We start from the raw sequence: 18,961 nt of genomic DNA on the forward strand, positions 1-18,961 counted from the left end.
GCATGAACAGTTTTTCCTAGTAGTAGAGAGTTTGGTTTCCACATGTAATGCAGTTTTTTTTTAAGAGTAACTTAAATTAAAGAAGTATTCCACAAATTTTGCCTTGTGAACTTGTGCTCTACAACAGCCTTCAGTGATTCAAAGCTTTAAAAAAAGTGGATTAGGCAGCGATTAAGGCCTGCGTTTGAAATAAGCATTTAGTCTTATTGTTTAAAAGCCCCCTCTTTCCTAAAAGTGCACTTTCTTCTGATTGGCTGTCCCTCGTGTGGCTTCCGCAAGCAAGAGAGACTCCAAAAAAACATCCTACTAAAAACATATGTTCTCATTCATGAACTAAAATTCATACTGTGATGCATACACTGCTGAATCGTTGAAATAAAGTTACAATCATTAAGCAATCTAATTAATTAAAAAGCCAAGGCTGCTATTAGCTAATTTTAAAGAGGAAGATTGTAAAATTAGCAGAATTATATACAGTTGCTAAATTACAAATGTACCCGCTGTCTGTGCTGAAACTGTTTTCAGTTTAAACTCCAGCTTCATGCTGAGTTCTGTTGAGGTTAACGTTCTCTGTCAGGGCGAGTGATGCTACAGACATTTGCAATCTAAGTCTGAGCCAGACCATGTCTGTGCAGTCGACTTGCAATCAAAAGTGGTTGCTCAGAAGTTAAGGGGTCTTGTATCCTCACCCTCTCAGTGATCAGTTGAACAGTGCAGCTACCTGCAATTGTTCTCTCACAACAATAAAATTCAATTCAGTCACTGGACCATAAATTTTTCCTAGTTTCACGGAGGTTGCCATCCTATTATTATTGTAGCGTGACTGAGCAAACAAGTTGGTCTTTGCCTGCTGCTGGTTAAAAAAAAAAAAATCTGAATCAGAATATGTTATTGATCCCTAGGGGAAATTATTTAAAAGAAATGTTGCCATGAGCTGGGCTCGAACCTGGGCCTCCTGATCTCAAGGTGGCGACGCATCTCACTGAGCCAAATTGGTTCTCAAAAGCAAACAAACAAACAAACAAACAAACAAACAAACAAAAAAACATAAAAGATAAAAAACTGGCAGAGGTTCAGTGCATCTACAAAAAACAACAAATTGTGAAACTTTCAAAATGTGAAGACTGAAATATCTCATCTACAGTATAGAATATCATCAAAAAATATGGGTTATAGAGATCAAGCTTAAAGCATCAAGTTTGCAAAAAAGTTTTGTAATTTTGAATAACTGTGAAAAAATTCGCATTAAACTATCAACTTTCACTGGATGGAAGTCTGTAGTTGCAACTGCACATCTTTCACCACCAGGAAGGTGGCCAAAGCTTCCACTTCCTACGATTCTTTCTCTGTTTGTTTATAGGATTCCACCTCTTCCTGTGGACCTCATATGTGAGTTCACTGACTGTGTGAACTAACTGTGAAGCCAGTCCACAGCTACTCAGTCAGTCATAAACACAGAAACAGCATGCTACACCAGAGGACCTTCAGAAAGGCCACCGTCCACTGCACCCCACGGTGAGATCACTGCTCCGTTTCTCCTTTCGGTCCAGACCAGATCATACGTGTTTCCTTTTTGTTTGTTTTTTTTAAACTCTTTTTAGCTTTATGTTTATATGACACAAATAAAATACATTTTTTACTGTCAGATTATGAGAATCTGACTAACACATGTACTGGAAAAAAAATTGCTGTAGGACCTAAACATCCACATCCACATTTAAATGTCTCTTATTCTACACATTTGTTTTTTAAATATAGAATTTCAACAATAATCTTTAATATTCTTGGAAATTAAATTATATTACAACAACAATAATACTAGTAATAGTATTTTTTCTCACCATGGATTAGTTATAGCCATGTAGAGATGGATGGATGGATGGGATGAGAGTCTGTTTAATGTTAAGATGCTCAGTTGTAATAACACCATCACATAATCATGAATAGGTAGTACCTGACCATAAGTAATGTCTTTAAAGAGGATCTGTTATGCTCACTCTGAACCTTTTATTCTTGGACTCTCTTAGAGTAGCTTTGCACTATTCACAGTTCAAAATAATCCTTATTTTTCTTCTTCTGTGTTGATAGCCAGTGCTGTGTATCTGAGATCACCAGATCAAGCACATATCCCCACTCAATGACATCAAACACAGTCAAGAATAGAAAAAAACCTACCTGAAAAAAGTGTAAATTTAGAGCCATTTGATTACTGAGCGTCCTGCTCTGAGCAAATAACTGTGCATCTCCTGACTTTATTATCTGAAATATTGGCCCTGTTTAATGCGACTTTGATGTATTACACATATTTAATGTATTCCTTTAATTACTCACCATGAAAGTAATTTTGTGACTTTGTGTTACTACTCATTACATTACTTTTGTGTTACTCTCTAACCAACTCTCTGGCTTGATATGCATCGTGACACACACCAACACAGATCCCTATCCTAAAGAGCTCATACATACAATATTTCTTTTGTGTTGAAGCTTTAACACAAAGAAAAATTGAAAACCAGCCCGAAGACACTTCAAAACAATCACCACTGTGTTCTAGTGTAGAAACCGGTGCTGGGAGAGAGGGAGGGCAGAGTGCTACAAGCCTGACTGCTCATCACTGCCTGCTGAAGATCAGGCTTTGGCTGCTGGGCTGGAATTGGTATCCACTCAGCTTTAACATCACTCTGGGCTTTTCAATAGCTTTGTGTTAACATGCGGTCTGCGCAGATATTTTCAAAAACCAGTGATGTGTTCGTTTTTTCATGTCCGGAAAACAGCGGCCTGTGTGCAAATATCTGAAGCTGTTTGTAACACGAGTACAAATATAATCGGAATTGTGATCTGATTACTGACTTTAGTATAATAATGAGTTGCACTGCTGCCTTAACAAAAACGGAATCCATTACTTTGTAATGCATTGCACCCAACACTGGTCCCCTTTAATGTAACTGTCTTGATTTTGAACCAAATAACTGATCGTCAAGGACTAAACAGCTTAGGGGCCCCAACAGCCCAGACAGCCCAGATTGCCCCGGACTCATTGATCAGCATCTAGCAGCTGACAGATGTTTCAGGAAACATCTGGAATAATTGCTCCTTTAAGGATTAACGTGGCAGAATCTCTAAGAGATATTTTTCCCATCACCTTAGTTGTTCTTTTTTCACCTCTTAGTTTGTTTCTTGTCACTCACTCTTGTTTCCCTTTGCACCAAACGCCCTCTCTCTCCTAAATCCCACAATCATCATCACACACTAATTATTAGTGGGAGCAGTGAGGGGCAGTGTGGCTCCTCTGGCTGTTGTTCAGTCTGCAGTATGGGAGGCATGCTGAAGGCTGCCAGAGCTGCTCCATGCCTCATAGACATGGACCGCCTGTTGGCTCGGTCTAGATGACTCTTATTTGATGAAGCCTTGGATATTAAATGCAAAATGTTCACCTAGCCAGGAAACTTTTTGACTGCAGCTGCATTTGAAGGTAAGTTCAGACAATTTATCAAACTGAGACAAGGTGAACAACTGTTTGTGAAGCTCTGATTGAGTCCTCTGGTGATATATTTGTGGATTAGGAAGGTGTTTGATTACACTGCTAAAGGTTTCAGAGGGGGTTGGGATTATTGAATATGACAGAGATGCAATCTTGGCATCAGAGCAGTTTCCACACTAAGTGAAGTTCTTCTGTCTCAGCTGTGTAAAAACTGCCTTTGTCAATCACTGAGAAGAAAACAAAGCGATGCTATTCCTTTTATGACGGCTGTAAAGTCTGACGTGAAGCTTGATCATTTGAGTCGATGTTTGTGTATCAGCTCAGCTGAGGAACAATGTTTAAATTAAACACAGAAAAAAATACATAAAGGCTTTCCATAGCAGGGTGTTAAGGTATGTTTCCTGATTTGTTCAGCTAGATTATCATCACAAGTTAATGCAAACTCTATGATAGTGAAGCAGAAATATACTTGCCCGAAATAAAATGCCAACACGGGGCTACAAACAAATCACATGCTTGCATGACTTCAGCACTAGCACCACTAAGCTTGTGTGTTTGGTACAATGCTGCCGATTGTCCTTGACAGCTCCTGTAGTCTCATTTTGCCACTCAAACACCGTCAAAAGTCACCAACTGGGAAATTAAATGTAAAGTAATGTAAAGTGTCAAATGCAAATTCATTTTCTCTATTTTAGGACTCATTCTAGTGGCTGTCTATTATAGTGAAAATATGACATATTAACCAGGAGCTAGAGATGAGAAAAGACTTCTGATTTAAAGGTTGCTCTATATTTTAAATTAGTTATAGTGGCTGTATAAATGATTTATATTAATGATCAAATGACTCTGTTCAGTATGAAAGGGGTCACCCACAGTGACAAACCCACAGAGAATATTATTATTATTATTAATTTTCTATTCTCAGCTCTGAGGAGCATTTTGAATCTTTCAGCAAGTCAATGGTGAAAGTTTTGGGACTTTTTCTAACCAAACCTACATTTTTCTGTCTATATATGAAGACAACACGGATTAATACAAATGTTAGCATGCAAATAAGACATTTGTAGCTGTTGGTGGTCATGGCGACTGTAAGGCCTGCTCATACAAACTATAAATTGTACAAACTGTTGGTATATTTCTAAAAAAAAAAGTTTTTTTCTTTCATAATTCAAGTTTGAGTCTGTTTGTTTGTTTTCTGCTTCTCCCTTTGTTCACCATTACTTCAAATGTGATAGGACTTCATGTCCTCATAGTTCCTGTCCACACGAGAACATACATTTTGCAACCTTCAGTGTCACATTTTTAAGAATTGAATATACACATGAGGAAACACATTAAAAATATAAATATAAATTTGATATAGTCTCAAAATGTTTTCTCCATATTTGGGCTGAATGACGCCACCACAGAGCTACTGTAAACTGTAGCTGTTAATTTAATTACATGCAGCAAAATGACTTTCCAGCAGTCTGGATCATTCCATTAATGTTACCTCGCCGTGAGGAGCCGTGGAGTCTGGTTCTCAGCCATTAACACCAGCTGTCTGCACTGCTCTATTAGCAGTCATTGTAACAATCACAACAAAATATGTGCCAGATGAACCATCTTTAATCCAGTCTAAAGTAAATCACACTGCTTTACCATCTCTTTCATTTTCTCTGCCAGTGCTCCCCTTTCACTTTTTCACCTACAGGATGAGGAAAACAGTGAATGTTCATATTATCATGTGGTTTATTGTTTGTTTATATGAAGAAGTTATGAACTTGCAATTTTATCTCACAAATCTCACCGGACTATTATTACCTAGGATCATCAGATCTACTAATTTATAATAATTGCTCAGATGACCTGTGAATGTCATCCCACATGTGTTTACTGTTTATAAAGACCATTTATTGCCTCCCTTATTATACCAAAAACAGGAGATGCTGCAGTGGCTATTAGTCCCAAATAGTGACCTCGGTGATTTGAGGTTGTTTATTGTTTTGTCTGCTCACGTTTTCTGCCTCTCTCTAACTCAAGGGTTAGAGAGGCTGCGTTTCTTTATAAAAATCATGACTCACGTCTCTACACACCACAGGGGCCCATTCAAACAAATGGAAAGCTCCACTTCCATTAGAAGAGTAAAATCTTAAAGCATGATGAGACAGATGAGATGGATGGCACCATGCATTAAGGAACACTTTAATGTCTTTCAAGTGACTCAACAGTTACTATCTGGCAGCCTATTAGTAACATGAGATGTCTAGCTGAGTGTACCAGACACTTTCAAAATTTGTTATCAAATTCAGAGAGATTTTTCAGTAAATTGGATTAAAATGCGCATAGCATGAAGCACAGATGTGGGTCGGGAGTGGAGGTTTCTTTTTCACAGGAATGGTCTCTGATGCCTTGCAAATAGGGCGTTATGCAAAGCCAAATTGAGCTATGGACTTCAGTATCCACCACTGAAGTCAACCAATATTGTCCATTTCACCTAGATCTTGATTTAAAGGAAAATTCAACGAAAGTTTCCACTGAAAAAAGATTTTAGACTTAAGACTAGACTTAATCTATGTCTGGGAAACCGAACATTGTGGACTACCTTCCACTGGAGGAGGTCGCCTGAGAGCTACATATGTTTGAAGGATATTTTCTGTTTGCTTGCCAATCAGTTATGTAATAGCCAACCACTGATTTCTAATACGTACCTTGCTGTAATCTTGTTTGCGCTACATTGCTTTGCTTCCCTCCCTGAGTCTGGTCCTGTCTCTTCCTGTTAAATGGGAGTTCTTCCTTCCCACCGTCACACGTCTTTGTCAGGTCTTCACAGCTGGTTAATTTCTTCTTGTTTTATTACATTTTAAGGCTAAATAAACAACTGTTACATGGATAAAATTTCGGTTGCTGGCTACTGCATTTGTGCCTTCAACTAAACAACCTACACTTGCTTAACCAATCACATTGCACCGCCATTTTTAAAGTCAAGGGGAAAAGACCCTATAAACAGAGTTCTAAGAACTACAATGATCCTCAGTTCCTGCAATTATGAAACAAACAAGGGAGTACTACTTCTAGCAGTTACTATAAAAGTGAAACATTTGAAATTCAATGTACCCTTTGACGTAAGCCTTACTAAAGCACATGCCACATAACTGTAATGCCCCTGGTCTACTTCCAAATAGGAAGATGAATGCCATCATAGCTTCTCTTGCCTCATGTTTCAAATCTGCCTTCTAAGTGACGAGTGTCAGTTAAAGGGGAAAAAAGACAAATAGATAATGTTCAAAAAGATATGCATCAATGCAGAATGATTTCAACCTAGGTGAAAAAAATCCTGTCACAATAACCATTTAGCATTAATGACCTTACCATAAACAATTAGTTGCTTTTGGAGACGTTGGCCAATGTGGTTGACAATCAAGCCGTACATCAAAGTGAGCAAATTCTGCTTATTGCATCAACAAAATAGTCCAATGGAAAATCCAATATCTATCAGTACAGCGTGTTGCCTATGCAAAGTCCATTAAAAGATCTAAAATTGTTCTATGAATGCTGTAGAGATATGAATGCAAGATGAATGCTGAAATATGAGACTGATCTAAAGTGATGTACCATCAAACCGCGCACTAGAATATCAGACAACAGTGCCATCCACCTCGGCTTCACATCACAAGCACATCTTTACTGTTTAGTCCTCTTTTATTAGTTCTTTCAGTCACATTAAGTATTTTACAAGCTATAGAGTGCAGAATTTCAATTCTAAACAAAGCTGAACAGCTGTGTTGTGCTTTCAGGGTCTGTTCAGCAGCTGCAGATTACACACACTGAACAGATGCCATCCGAATAACCTTCCAGAAACAGACCCATGACATCACTGCTGAGACACACCCTCAGCGGCGACATAAATCTGTTTTCATGGTCGCTCTGTGGTGACAGAAAGCGAGTGCACATTACAGAAACTATTAAATTTAAGAGTGAAGAAGTGATTTAGGAGTTTTGTGTGTGTGTGTGTGTGTGTGTGTGTGTGTGTGTGTGTGTGTGTGTGTGTGTGCGTACGTGTAGGCATGCCTCTGTGTCTAACCCTGTCACAGAGAATGGCAGCACCTGTGGTATCACTATACCACCTGACGCTCCTGCCTTCCAGGAACACCAAGAGGTTTAAGTTGTCAAAGACAGACAAGTGCTTAGGTTATGACCTGCCTGAGATGAAGCCAGCATGTGTAGGTGTGTGTGTGTGTGTGTGTGTGTGTGTGTGTGTGTGTGTGTGTGTGTGTGTGTGTGTGTGTGTGTGTGTGTGTGTATGTGGCTCTGTACGTGTACATGAGGACAGTAATATGTAGGCACCAAGTCCGAGCATGTGTTCATGGCAGTATTTTTGACCATATCAGACTACATTCCTCTGGTGGACATGCTGACCATGACCTTTTTAACAGACATAGTGGAAAAATAACAATGAGTTTCTGCTTTTTATAATATACAGATTTTTAGGATTACCTAAAACCAAGTGCCATCAGATTAAATTCACAATGCACATGATACTAATACATGACCCATGGATACAGTGCAACAGCTGAGAACACCTCAGCCATAGTTTTTATTTTGCAAATATTGCTTTTATTCGTATTTGTTTTATGTTCTATACATGTGTAATAACATCTTCTGATTTATTGATTTATTTTATTTTATTTGGCTGCACTTCATTTAAAAAAAAACTATTTTGTTTTATTGTGATGTTCTTGTTTGTCTCTGTGCACAGAATTTAATTCAGCCATGCATCTGTGATATATTAACAATAAAGAAATCTGAATATGATCCTGACTAAACCTCGTGGAAAACAGCACTGGCATTCAACAGTTTTGGTGCTGTTTCCATAATTTAATACTTCTCGTGCTTTAAATATTTGGTAAAATAATGTGATGAATACTAAAAAGATATACAAAGCTATACATGGACATACATATACAAAGCTGTTGTTTCAAATATCTGTTTAAAGGTCAAACTCAGAGCATGTCACATGTTCACACTGTGTGTGGTGCCAGACATTAGATGAGGGCAGTATAGAAAAAACAGCATATATTAAGAAAATTATGAAGGAAATCAGGCAGTTACAGTACTGTATAAGATTGAAAAAAAGCAATACAATAAGTGAATCAAATATAAAATAATAAAAACTCTAAAAACAAATACGATGTAGTAAGTTTGATAATTTAAGCTTTTCATTTCCAGTTTGGTCGTCAGTGGTTTCTATGGTTTAGTATTGCTTGCAGCATGATTTTCCCCAGGTTTCTATTCTTACAAAGTTCTATTCATTGTTTACGTATTTAATTTTTTTTTAATAATATTATAATATATATAATTTTATAATATTAACATAAATTTTCCCACACAAGCACTTTGGGGACAGTGGGAAGGAAAAACTTCCTTTTAACAGGAAGAAAGCTCCGGCAGGACCAGGCTCAGGGAGGAGTTGAGGGTTGAGAGAAGGAAGACAGGATAGAAGACATGCTGTGGAAGAGAGACAGAGAATAATAACAAGTACGATTCAGTGCAGAGAGGTCTATTAGCACATAGTAAGTGAGAAAGGTGATTGAAGAAGAAATACTCAATGCATCATGGGAATTATTTACCAGAATTACAGAGCAATTGGAGATAGATGTTAATCTTGAAGTAGATTTTTATACAGTTAGACAACTCTTTGTAACCTACAGCTGGTCATTAGAAAGAATACAAGTTCAAGCCAATTCCACAATGTCTTTGTTTCAGAGGAGCCATAATATACTAAGAATGAGAACTAATTGTAAAATTGTTTCTAGTTAAACCCAGTGGCCTTGTGCTTTCATTTCTGAAAGCTGCACTAACCTTTCCATTAGAACAAAAATATATCTAAAATGTTGATAGGCCTAGCAGCACTCAACACAACAGAGCAAAAGACAGCTCAACAACATGGCCAGTTAAATGGGATACTCATGTTTAGCAGCAGGATTGCCACAAAACAGGCACAAAGACAGTATAAACTATACGCAACACCAAGACCAAACCAATTTGCTACAATATGCAACCAAAAAGTGTGACTGAAAAATAAAACTCAAACTCTTTCCTAACAATTTCAATTGTTATGCATTCTGCATCCCCCAGTTGGCACTACAGCTTCAGTTCCCGCATCATAAATCAGGTCCATCAGGGCAAATTCAGTCAGTGTTTTGTCAGTCATACTCCTGAGATATGTAGCTAAGCATCATAAAGTGATGACAGAGTCCTAAGCACTAGCAGTAGATGGTATTAATGGCAGCCATCATGGTTTATGCTCCACATCATGATTCTTGCGGTACAGCATTTGCAGATTTTCAGCAGGATCTTCACTGCTTAGAATGATTCGCTCTCTGTTTTTGAAAACCTAAAATATTAAAAACTGCTTTAATGTGCTCATTTCAAAACCCAACATGACCAAAGTGGCACCAGAAGCCTTTAATATGACTTAGAGACTTGACAATGGCCCCTCCCTTCCACGCAGCACGGACACCTCCCACAACCACCCTAAAACATGCAGATGAGGATGATGTAAGCTCAGTGACTGAGATTTGACCCATCAGACAGAGCAGCAGTCAAAAACAGAGCCACGAGGCTTCGTTCACCCCAGACACAGAGAAGGGGGGGTCAGAATTTCGATGGATCACCGTTGACAGTTTGGTGTTTTTTATTTTTAGAACAATCGATCAGAAAATTACATTACTGACAATTTGAAAACAGCAACAGAAGCTTTTGTACGAGAAAATTATTTCATTGTCTCTGATACCGATAACTGTATTCTTCTTGTTGGGCTTTACTGGGAAATTGAAGCACTGCTGAGCCTTTCTGTAAGGCAGCAGTCACAGCATTAAATGGCAGCAGTCTTTAGATAAAGAGCTAAATTATCCAATGGGTGAAGGTGTTGTGAAGCATAAGGTGACATGGTAGGGGACAACTGCTCCGACAGTCTGACCATTGACTTTTATCCAACACCGCCATCAGAAATCAGGTGAGCTCTGTTTCATCATCACTGCTCAGGTGGGAGCTATAAAATCTTAGCAATGCATTCTCTTCTCTAGATTTAGTATTTTCATTTAAACCACCATCAGTATGGAACTATTTGTTACAATATAGCATATTTGTCTGTGTTAGTCCTGGGATACTGAACTCAAGTAAAAGTACTATTACTTTAGTTGCATTTTCAAGCAAAAGCTGAATTAAAAATAGACAAATATTTACACATTAAATGTCAGCCAGTTATTTTATATCAGATGGCTCTCATCTTCTCTGCCACAGAGACATATACGTTACCACCTCATACCACAATACGTGAATTTATTTGTTATTAATTATTAAGCCCTTTTTATATGATATTTACACTTTCTTTGAAGTTCTTAAATTTTATATTAACTTCACTTCTTCTATATAAGTTTTACCTGATTAAGCTATTTTGCCTTGTTATAGTGTATTTATTTTATTAAGCTTTTACTGTTTTAAAGCTCTGTTAAGAGCTGTGTTTAATGCTGTGAAACAGCAAGATAAAGGAAGTATATCTTACCTTAAAACTATAAGAAGAATGATAATTACATAGTAATAAAATAAAAGAATACCATTTATAAATACTGTCATAGAAATATATTTATTTATGGTAAGTGATTTTTATTTTTTATTATTTCTTTTTTTTTTTTATCTTTTTTTTCCCCACTGCTGATACTGTTAATATAATATATTAATATGGGGACTGTACTTATATAGTAAGTTATTTATTTGCTCAGGTTAGGTGAACAAAGCAGTAAAACATACTAAATGTGCAGAACTGAATATATTTGTACCTTTTTATATTAATTATAACAAAAAAGGAATTATTTCCTTATTAAAAGAATGAGATGAACTGATACATTTTGCGTTTACAAAGGCATTCTTTGAAAAAGAAATGCAGTCTTCTGTGATATTGTGGTATTGCTTGCCTCAAAATAATCCATGCACATTTCAAGCAAACACCTATTTAAACAGAGCCATGAGCAGAGCCTTGAGCTCTAACAGAGCCTCTGTACTTGAGCATGTTCAGCAACACCACTGTAGTATAATGAAAACACCAGCCTTACTTACAGGTCTTGAAAGAGTGATACTATTAGCACAAGTTTTTCCTTCCTTCCTGAGAGATTTACAGATTCACATTCACTTGAAGATGACTCTTGCCCAACATCGAGCCAGGCACTTATGTGATATCTTTATGTCAGAAATTGTTTTCATGAGTGTTCAGCTGATCCAAAGTGCTGCAGCAAGAGTACTAACAGAGTCTAGATAGACATATCTTCTATCTAGACAGATAGACATTTCTTCCATATTAACTTCTCTTCATTGGCTCCTGTTAAATAATGAATTCGGTCTATAATCCTTCTCTTCACATACAAAGTCCTGAATGATCAGTCCCTCCCTTATTTAAAGATACCACTAATAGTACCAATTTATCTTAATAGAGCACTTTGCTCTCAGAGTGCAGGCTTACTTGTTGTTCCTAGGCTTCTTGTCTTTTCACTCCTCATGTGCTAATAAGCCACCATTGCACATCATTACTTTTTGTCTACTCTCTTTTGCAGTTGTTCTGTTTGTTCTTTGCGGCCAAAATCCACCCTGTTTGGCCCGGAGCTTTTAATCACGAAGCCATGTTGACTTACAGTCCTTTGTGTTTTGTCTGGAATAATACCTCAGTCTTCAGGTTGGAAACCTCTGATTTAGGCCGTGGTTCACATTTCAGTCATAAAATGGGATTCTTTGCTTCCAGTGTTGACATTTCCCACCACCAATCGTCTTATCGTCAGAGTAGATTTCAGTGAAGGTAAAGTGTCGCTAAGCTGCCACAGAGCCCCACAGTGCTGTGCTAAAAAGCTGGTCTGAAACTGTTCACCTCAACCTACTGTACAACACACACCTACAAGATAAGTAAATATTGAGACTCAGGCACCCATGGCTTATCAGCCATTGCCCTATTTTTTAACAGACTGTGTGCACTGGTGTGAATGTGAGTGTAATGAAGCATGCTTTAGTCAATATTAAGCGCTGTCATGTTGACCACTTCTGTTTAAGTAGACAGGTGCAAACAGCAGATTTGCTTCTCTGCTTGTTCTCGTCCCTGAAACAATTATTGTATAGAAATTAAAAAACACAAGATAAACATGAACCTCTCTAGCTTGATTTTTTTTCCTGCTTTTGCCCTAAGAGCTCACAGAAAACTTAAAAATATGTTATAGTGCTCTATCGGGTTGTTTTTGAATCTTTTTGCGGACTGCATCCTGTTTTTCTGTAGCTAAGGCTTACCAGCTGACATGTATTATGATTTAAAACCCAAACGCAAGCTGGGCTAACAAAAGGTGAGCCTTTTATTCACACTGTCCAAACCAAGACCAAAGGCTAAGTCCAAAATGCCAACAAACAGAAATCCAAAAATAACAGGGAACCACAAGGAACACATGCTCTGACAAAGAACGAAGACAAGGGCAGGCCAGACACTCTGAGTGACTAAGCATAGAGCAACTAACAGACACAGACTTATTGGGATAACCAATAAATCAAAATACAAGGAACCCAATAAAATAACTATAAGTACTAACAGAAGCTAGAATATTAAAATATCAACAAACTCATGATAGTACAATAATTATTGAAATACAAAGAAATCAAGGCAAACCATAATTCAATCAGAACACTATAAAGGACAACATAACTGAGGCAGGGGTACAAAGAAACAACCCCACACCAAAAAAAAAACTTTATATTTATAGAAACCAGGAAAACTCCAAAAAACAAATCGACCATGACACCAGAGGTTTGCAGCTTGTGGTGAATCCTCTGCGGTTTTGGCCATAAAGTCTTCAGTTGTTTGTGAACATCCTGGAGAGCTCATGTCCTTGACTTGCTGCGCATTCTTACAGAGCTTTTCATTCAACCTAGAAATGGTTTGCAACATGTTCCGCTGTATTTCTGCTCTCTATCTCGTCTACTGGGCACACCTCTTACTTGGATCACATCTTTAAAAAAGTGCTATAAAATGGTGCTATAACTTATAAAACAATACTAGCATTTACATAATATAATGTTTCTTTCTGATTCAGGTGACAATGGTGTCTGACCTTGGTGACGTCAGCTTTTACGGACAGTGTGGTGTCTATTTGTGCAGGAGGTCTTAAACTGCACAGGAATGAGTGCAATGTGGAGTGGGCAGTGTGTCCACATACCACTTCATGTGTGCCGGTGGAGTTTTTCCATTAATTTACAGACATAAGTGTCCAAATAACTGACGAATATAACACTCGAAGACACACATGTCACCCTGCGTAGGCATGCAGTCAGTCAACACGTTCATTACACATAAATCAGACCCACATACGTTCTCAGACACGTGCACAGACACAATGTAAGTGCCATTCACACTTATTTTAGCTTACAGCGTAAAAAGAAACTGCAGGCGAACTGATAATGCAATCTGGAATGTCCTTGTCAGGTATTAGCAATAAAAAATATTGTTTTAACACTAGCACGACTGATGTTAAAAGATCTGTAAAAAATATTTAAAAAGTCTGACCCTGGACACACCTACTGTGTGAATAATAAGTCTCATAAGTCTTAAAGTAATAAGTCAACACAGACTTTTGGTTTCATGGGGCACAGATCCCAGTCTCCTGCATGAAAATCCTGCATTAAACATCCTCCCTGCATGGATGTTGTTGCCATGAAGGCAAACTTTTACCTTTTACTGTCCTAGAACACTACACGGCACACACATATACCTTTCAGAGACTGATGAATAAACTTCTGTGTCAGTAATTAATGTAGCTGGGTCTGTAGCTGTGTAAACAGCTGGGGTTGCTCTCACCTACTGATGTTTGCTGCAGTACAGTAATGCATTAGAAACATAGTATTCAAGACATGTTTTGTCTCTAAAGACTGTCTTGTGATAGGATCACACCAGCTGTGATGCCAGTGCCTTTTCAACTAAAATAAGCCCATCTTCAGCTTCATCTTCATGTTAAAGCCAGCTACATTCCTATAAGGCTTTGTGACTATAGTATGAATGGTTGAGGTACTATTGCACTGACAAAATGTGTCAATGGAAGCCTGTAGTTCTGCACCAGAACATCTATGTGAAACAATAAGGTGGAACATTAGAGTTACTAAAGCTTTGCTACCCAGTGTGGAACTGTTCATAGTTCCCCTATGATGTCTACAGAAATGCAAAGTTGTCTACACGTCATTATTTGATCGTGAGCTACCAATTAGCCCTCGGGGATTTATTAGGAATTGGAATTGGGCAACCTGATATCGCAGCAAAATGTGTAATAGACACACCAGTCCACTGTGTCCATTTCACACTTTAGAGAAGCAAAGTGTGAAACAGACAAGCATGCAGAAGTACCAGCAGAGGGAGATATTTTATTTCAAGCCAACATTAAAATAATCATGGGAAAGTGTTTCAACACACATTATTAAGGTATTTACATGTATATACATATTAGCCTCCTAGTTTAATTGTTTCTGGCGATTAAGGACCCTGGAATGCACTTCATATGTTTTTGCTTAACTCCGACTTCTTGATTTTAAATATATTATCTCCCCCTGCTGGTAATGCAGCGTGAAATGGACACGGTGGTCTGTCTATTACGTGTTTTGCTGTGAGACTTGGTTGGATTGGAACTAGGGAAGAGTGATTAGGGATTCTGAAAAGCTAGGACAAATCCTAGTACACATCCACCTTCTGTTCACAGACAGACAAACACCCACTAATGTCATGACAAACACATTTGTGGTAGTTCCTACTTTTAAATGTGTGATGATGCACATAATACAGTATCAGCCACACTTTAACAGCTGGTAAGAATCTAAGTATTGTTTTTTCTTTTTTAAATGTGTGCATTTGACACCAACAGATCAATCTAGAAATACCTTCTGAAGCTGACCAGAAAACTGTCAAGACAACAGAAATCATATCCTGCAGGGTGCGTCGGTTCTTAAAGGCTACTTTTTGTATGTTTCACAGCTGGGTCAGCACCTCTGGCAGCAGTGGTGGACTACAATTTGAGCGTTCCTCAGAAAGAATGTTTCTGTGGGCGGGAAGTAAAGCAACAGATGGAAGATCTGATCGCAGGTTTGATATATATATATATATATATATATATATATATATATATATATATATATATATATTAATTCAGTCTTGCTTATAATTAGGAGGAGATGCATCATCAATATTCACCTTTTTTAGATCCATCTACCAGAAGATTCGTGAATATGAGGTCCTGGACAGGAGGAAGACAGTGACAGCTCTGAGGGCAGGAGAGGACAGAGCCGTCCTGCTGGGCCTCAGCATGGTCTTCTTCTCCATCATGATGTACTTTGTTGTGGGAATCACCATCCTGCGCTCTTATTCTGACAGGTAATAGGCTGAATTAATTTCAGTAATATTTAAGAAAGGTCTTGCGAATAATCTTATCAGAGGAGTTTCCTTGGAAACTTTCTGCTGCATATCCTCATAACATCAAGTGGAGTCTTTGTCTTTTTCTCCAGCGTGTGGACCGATGAGACAAGCTGCACTATCGTCAACTCCACTATAGTTTGGGATGTGAACTGTTCATACAGCTGTGGAACAGAGTGCTGGAAGAGGTCTCGCTACCCCTGTCTCCAGGTGTATGTCAGCCTTAACTCGTCTGGAAAAGTGGTACGACTGTTCCATAATGAGGAGACGCAGGACAACAACCCTGAGGTACTCAGTAATTGCTGGCATCTTTGGTGTGCACTTTTCCATCCAAACAGCACACAGCAAAACTGAGAGAACACCAGTAGGCTTTACACTAATAGCATAATCTAAAAGAGCTACCAAACACAGCTGTTACTTTCACTCTTCTTCTATCCTGTTCAGTGCTTCTACATCCCAAAGTGCCGTAAGGACTACGCAGCCATGCAGGTCTTGGTTCAGAACATTTCTGAGCGTCTTCGGTCTCAGCACACACTTCAGTGTTTCGTGGACGGCACAGACAAAACAGACAGCGCCATCCTGACACAAATCTACAGTCAGATCGCTGTCTTCCACTCCCTCTTCTGGCCCACCTGCACTTTGATTGGAGGAAGCGTCATCATTGCCATGGTGAAGCTGACTCAGTACCTGTCCGTCGTGTGCGACAGACTGAGCCGCATCAAGAGGTGAAGGATTTCGAGGCTACATAGACAAGGGGCAATAAGCAGAGTCATGGTGTCGAGACTGAAACACAAAAAGGCTGAGATGTGGTTTGTCTGTGGCAGCTGACACGCTATGACTCGAACATTTTCTGACAATCACAAAGAAGCGTTTCTCTTTGTTATTATGCTTGACTCCAGTGGAGCCTGTGGGTAAATCACAGGATTTTTACTTATGTCACTTGTTACATACATATTTAAGTGCCTGTTCTGCTTTATATGTCTATTCGTTCAATATTTTAGCAAATACTCTTATTAGCCTTTTTGCTAAGAGCTGGATGAGAAGGTCGCTGTAGTGCCAAAGCAACTGAAACAGCTATCCAAGTTTCAGAAAAGTGTAGATTAACCCTCCTGCCAGTTGCTTTTTAAATTTGTAATTGTCTTTATGCTAAGGAAACGTAACAGATTGCCATCTTAGCTTAAAAACTAGCATACAGACATAGCATAGTCCCTAGTCATGAGGGGTGTCCAAATTCATAGGCTGCATCCTGCTGAGGACCCAGCCTTCGCGGTCTACGTGGGCTGGGTCCTCCGAAGGCCGGGTAGGCCCGGAGTGAGCGGCTGTGAATTGGAAGGTCTAGCCTTCAGTTTTGCGTCACCAGCTGTCTTAGGGGAGTTTAATAAACTCAGCTGTCTTCTCCTTTCTATCTAAAATATAACAGGACACTGGCGTGAATTCTCGATCATCACACACTAATGTTTAATCAGTTTTCTGTTTGATGTTTATTCAGTTGTGTAAAAACTATAACTTTAATCTAAGCCAAACCGATTTACTCAGGAACAAATAAAACAGTGAAAAAAGCCAAACAATAACATTTTAAAGTTATCTAAGTGACTTATATATCATGTTTAACCTGAGTAGCAAAAGACCGCGGGTGGTTTGAAAACGATGTGCCGGGTGTTCACTGTCATGGCTAGCTATTTGAGCTGGTGGGTAACAGACGTCTCCGAAAACGTCGGAGCACTTTTGCAAATATGTGATATCTTGATAAACCGAGCAAATATTTGAAGTTTACACAGCTACAGCTCTGAAAATATCTTAAAAGTTTATTTTCTGACCCAGAAAGAGTAATAAGAGTAATATTAAAGCTAAGTAGCTGCCGCCATTGTTGGAAACTGGAATTGGCTGGGCCGCGCTATGAATTCTGGGATATGGTGGGTCACAAAGGATACACCTGACCCATCCTTCAAATTCGGGGAAAAGGAGGACGCATTTGTCGGCTGCATTTGGAGGAGTCTATGAATTTGGACAGCCTTCATTGCGTCACTGTGATGTAATCGGCCTACAAATGCGGCCTCAGGAGGATGCAGCCTATGAATTTGGACACCCCCATAGTCATGTAACAGATAAAACAGCAGCTTTAAAGACAATAAGCTGACATAGTTTTTTTTTTTTTAAATAGTTTTTAAAATAATTGTTAATAGTATTTATAATGCGAGCTGTTTCCTATCTTTACCCTAACATAAGAAACTACTGGTTATAGCTTCATTGTTAGCATAGGCTAAAGACATAGTAGCATTTTATGTTATTCAAATTATGTTAGTGAGATTTATTTTACCAAAAAGTCAAACTATTTCCTTAAGAACAGATTAGTTCTTAAACTTTAGCTTAGTATCAAAAATGTATATTTAAATTATTGTGGTTTCCATATACCAAAGGCTGCTAATGCTTAACTGGTCTTGTCTCTTAGAAGTAGGTTTTTAAACTGACTGGAAATCATGTTGGGGTTTGGTGAAGTGACTGCTACCTGAAATCTCACAATCTTATTATTATTATTATTATTTTGTCTCTTATAGCTCCTTCAGTCAGCTGGTGACTCTGAAACCACTTCAAGCCTTTGGTATTTTACAATTTTTGCAGATTTTGAGTGTGATGTTCATTTATTCACAGCTGAGGAGTAACAAACATGTCAGAATTTCTGGGTTTGCAGCATGTTTGTCTTTTAAAAATCTACTTTTAGCAAACAATCAAACCCTGACAATCATTTTTTAAAGCCACACTTATGTAAAACTAGAATTCTTTCTGCACAATAAGTCAGGTATTTTGCAAGTTATATAGTCTCTCTGAGAGATTGTTTTTTCCTTTTTCATATCAGGTTGAACTAATTCGGCTATACAGTGTTAATTAAAGTAAGTTTTGAAATGTGTTTTTAATGATTCTGTGGGAGTAAAGATGAGAAATGGTCGTTAAACTAAAATAAACTGAAACCAGCTGGAATTAAGAGGAATGATGGTAAACAGAAAGGTTATCAATTAACTTTTCCA

The 18,961-nt window shown here is 38.2% G+C and overlaps 1 protein-coding gene across 2 annotated transcripts; it reads left to right on the forward strand.

The window, feature by feature from the left end:
* Window positions 1–1,437: 1,437 nt before the first annotated feature.
* On the forward strand, window positions 1,438–17,740 carry LOC116309946 (calcium-activated potassium channel subunit beta-2-like). 2 transcript variants are annotated; one of them, XM_039607335.1, is made up of 5 exons: window positions 1,450–1,515; window positions 15,504–15,611; window positions 15,729–15,899; window positions 16,031–16,226; window positions 16,383–17,740. In XM_039607335.1, exons 1-5 carry the CDS (start codon window positions 1,466–1,468, stop codon window positions 16,665–16,667), a joined length of 810 nt encoding a protein of 269 aa, XP_039463269.1. In that variant the 5' UTR covers window positions 1,450–1,465; the 3' UTR covers window positions 16,668–17,740. The 2 variants fall into 2 exon arrangements, with proteins under 2 accessions (XP_039463270.1, XP_039463269.1); XM_039607336.1 differs by lacking the exon at window positions 15,504–15,611 and having other exon boundaries at window positions 1,438–1,515.
* Window positions 17,741–18,961: the final 1,221 nt, after the last annotated feature.

The sequence above is a fragment of the Oreochromis aureus genome, linkage group 23 (assembly GCF_013358895.1).
Source record: "Oreochromis aureus strain Israel breed Guangdong linkage group 23, ZZ_aureus, whole genome shotgun sequence".
NCBI lineage: Eukaryota > Metazoa > Chordata > Actinopteri > Cichliformes > Cichlidae > Oreochromis > Oreochromis aureus.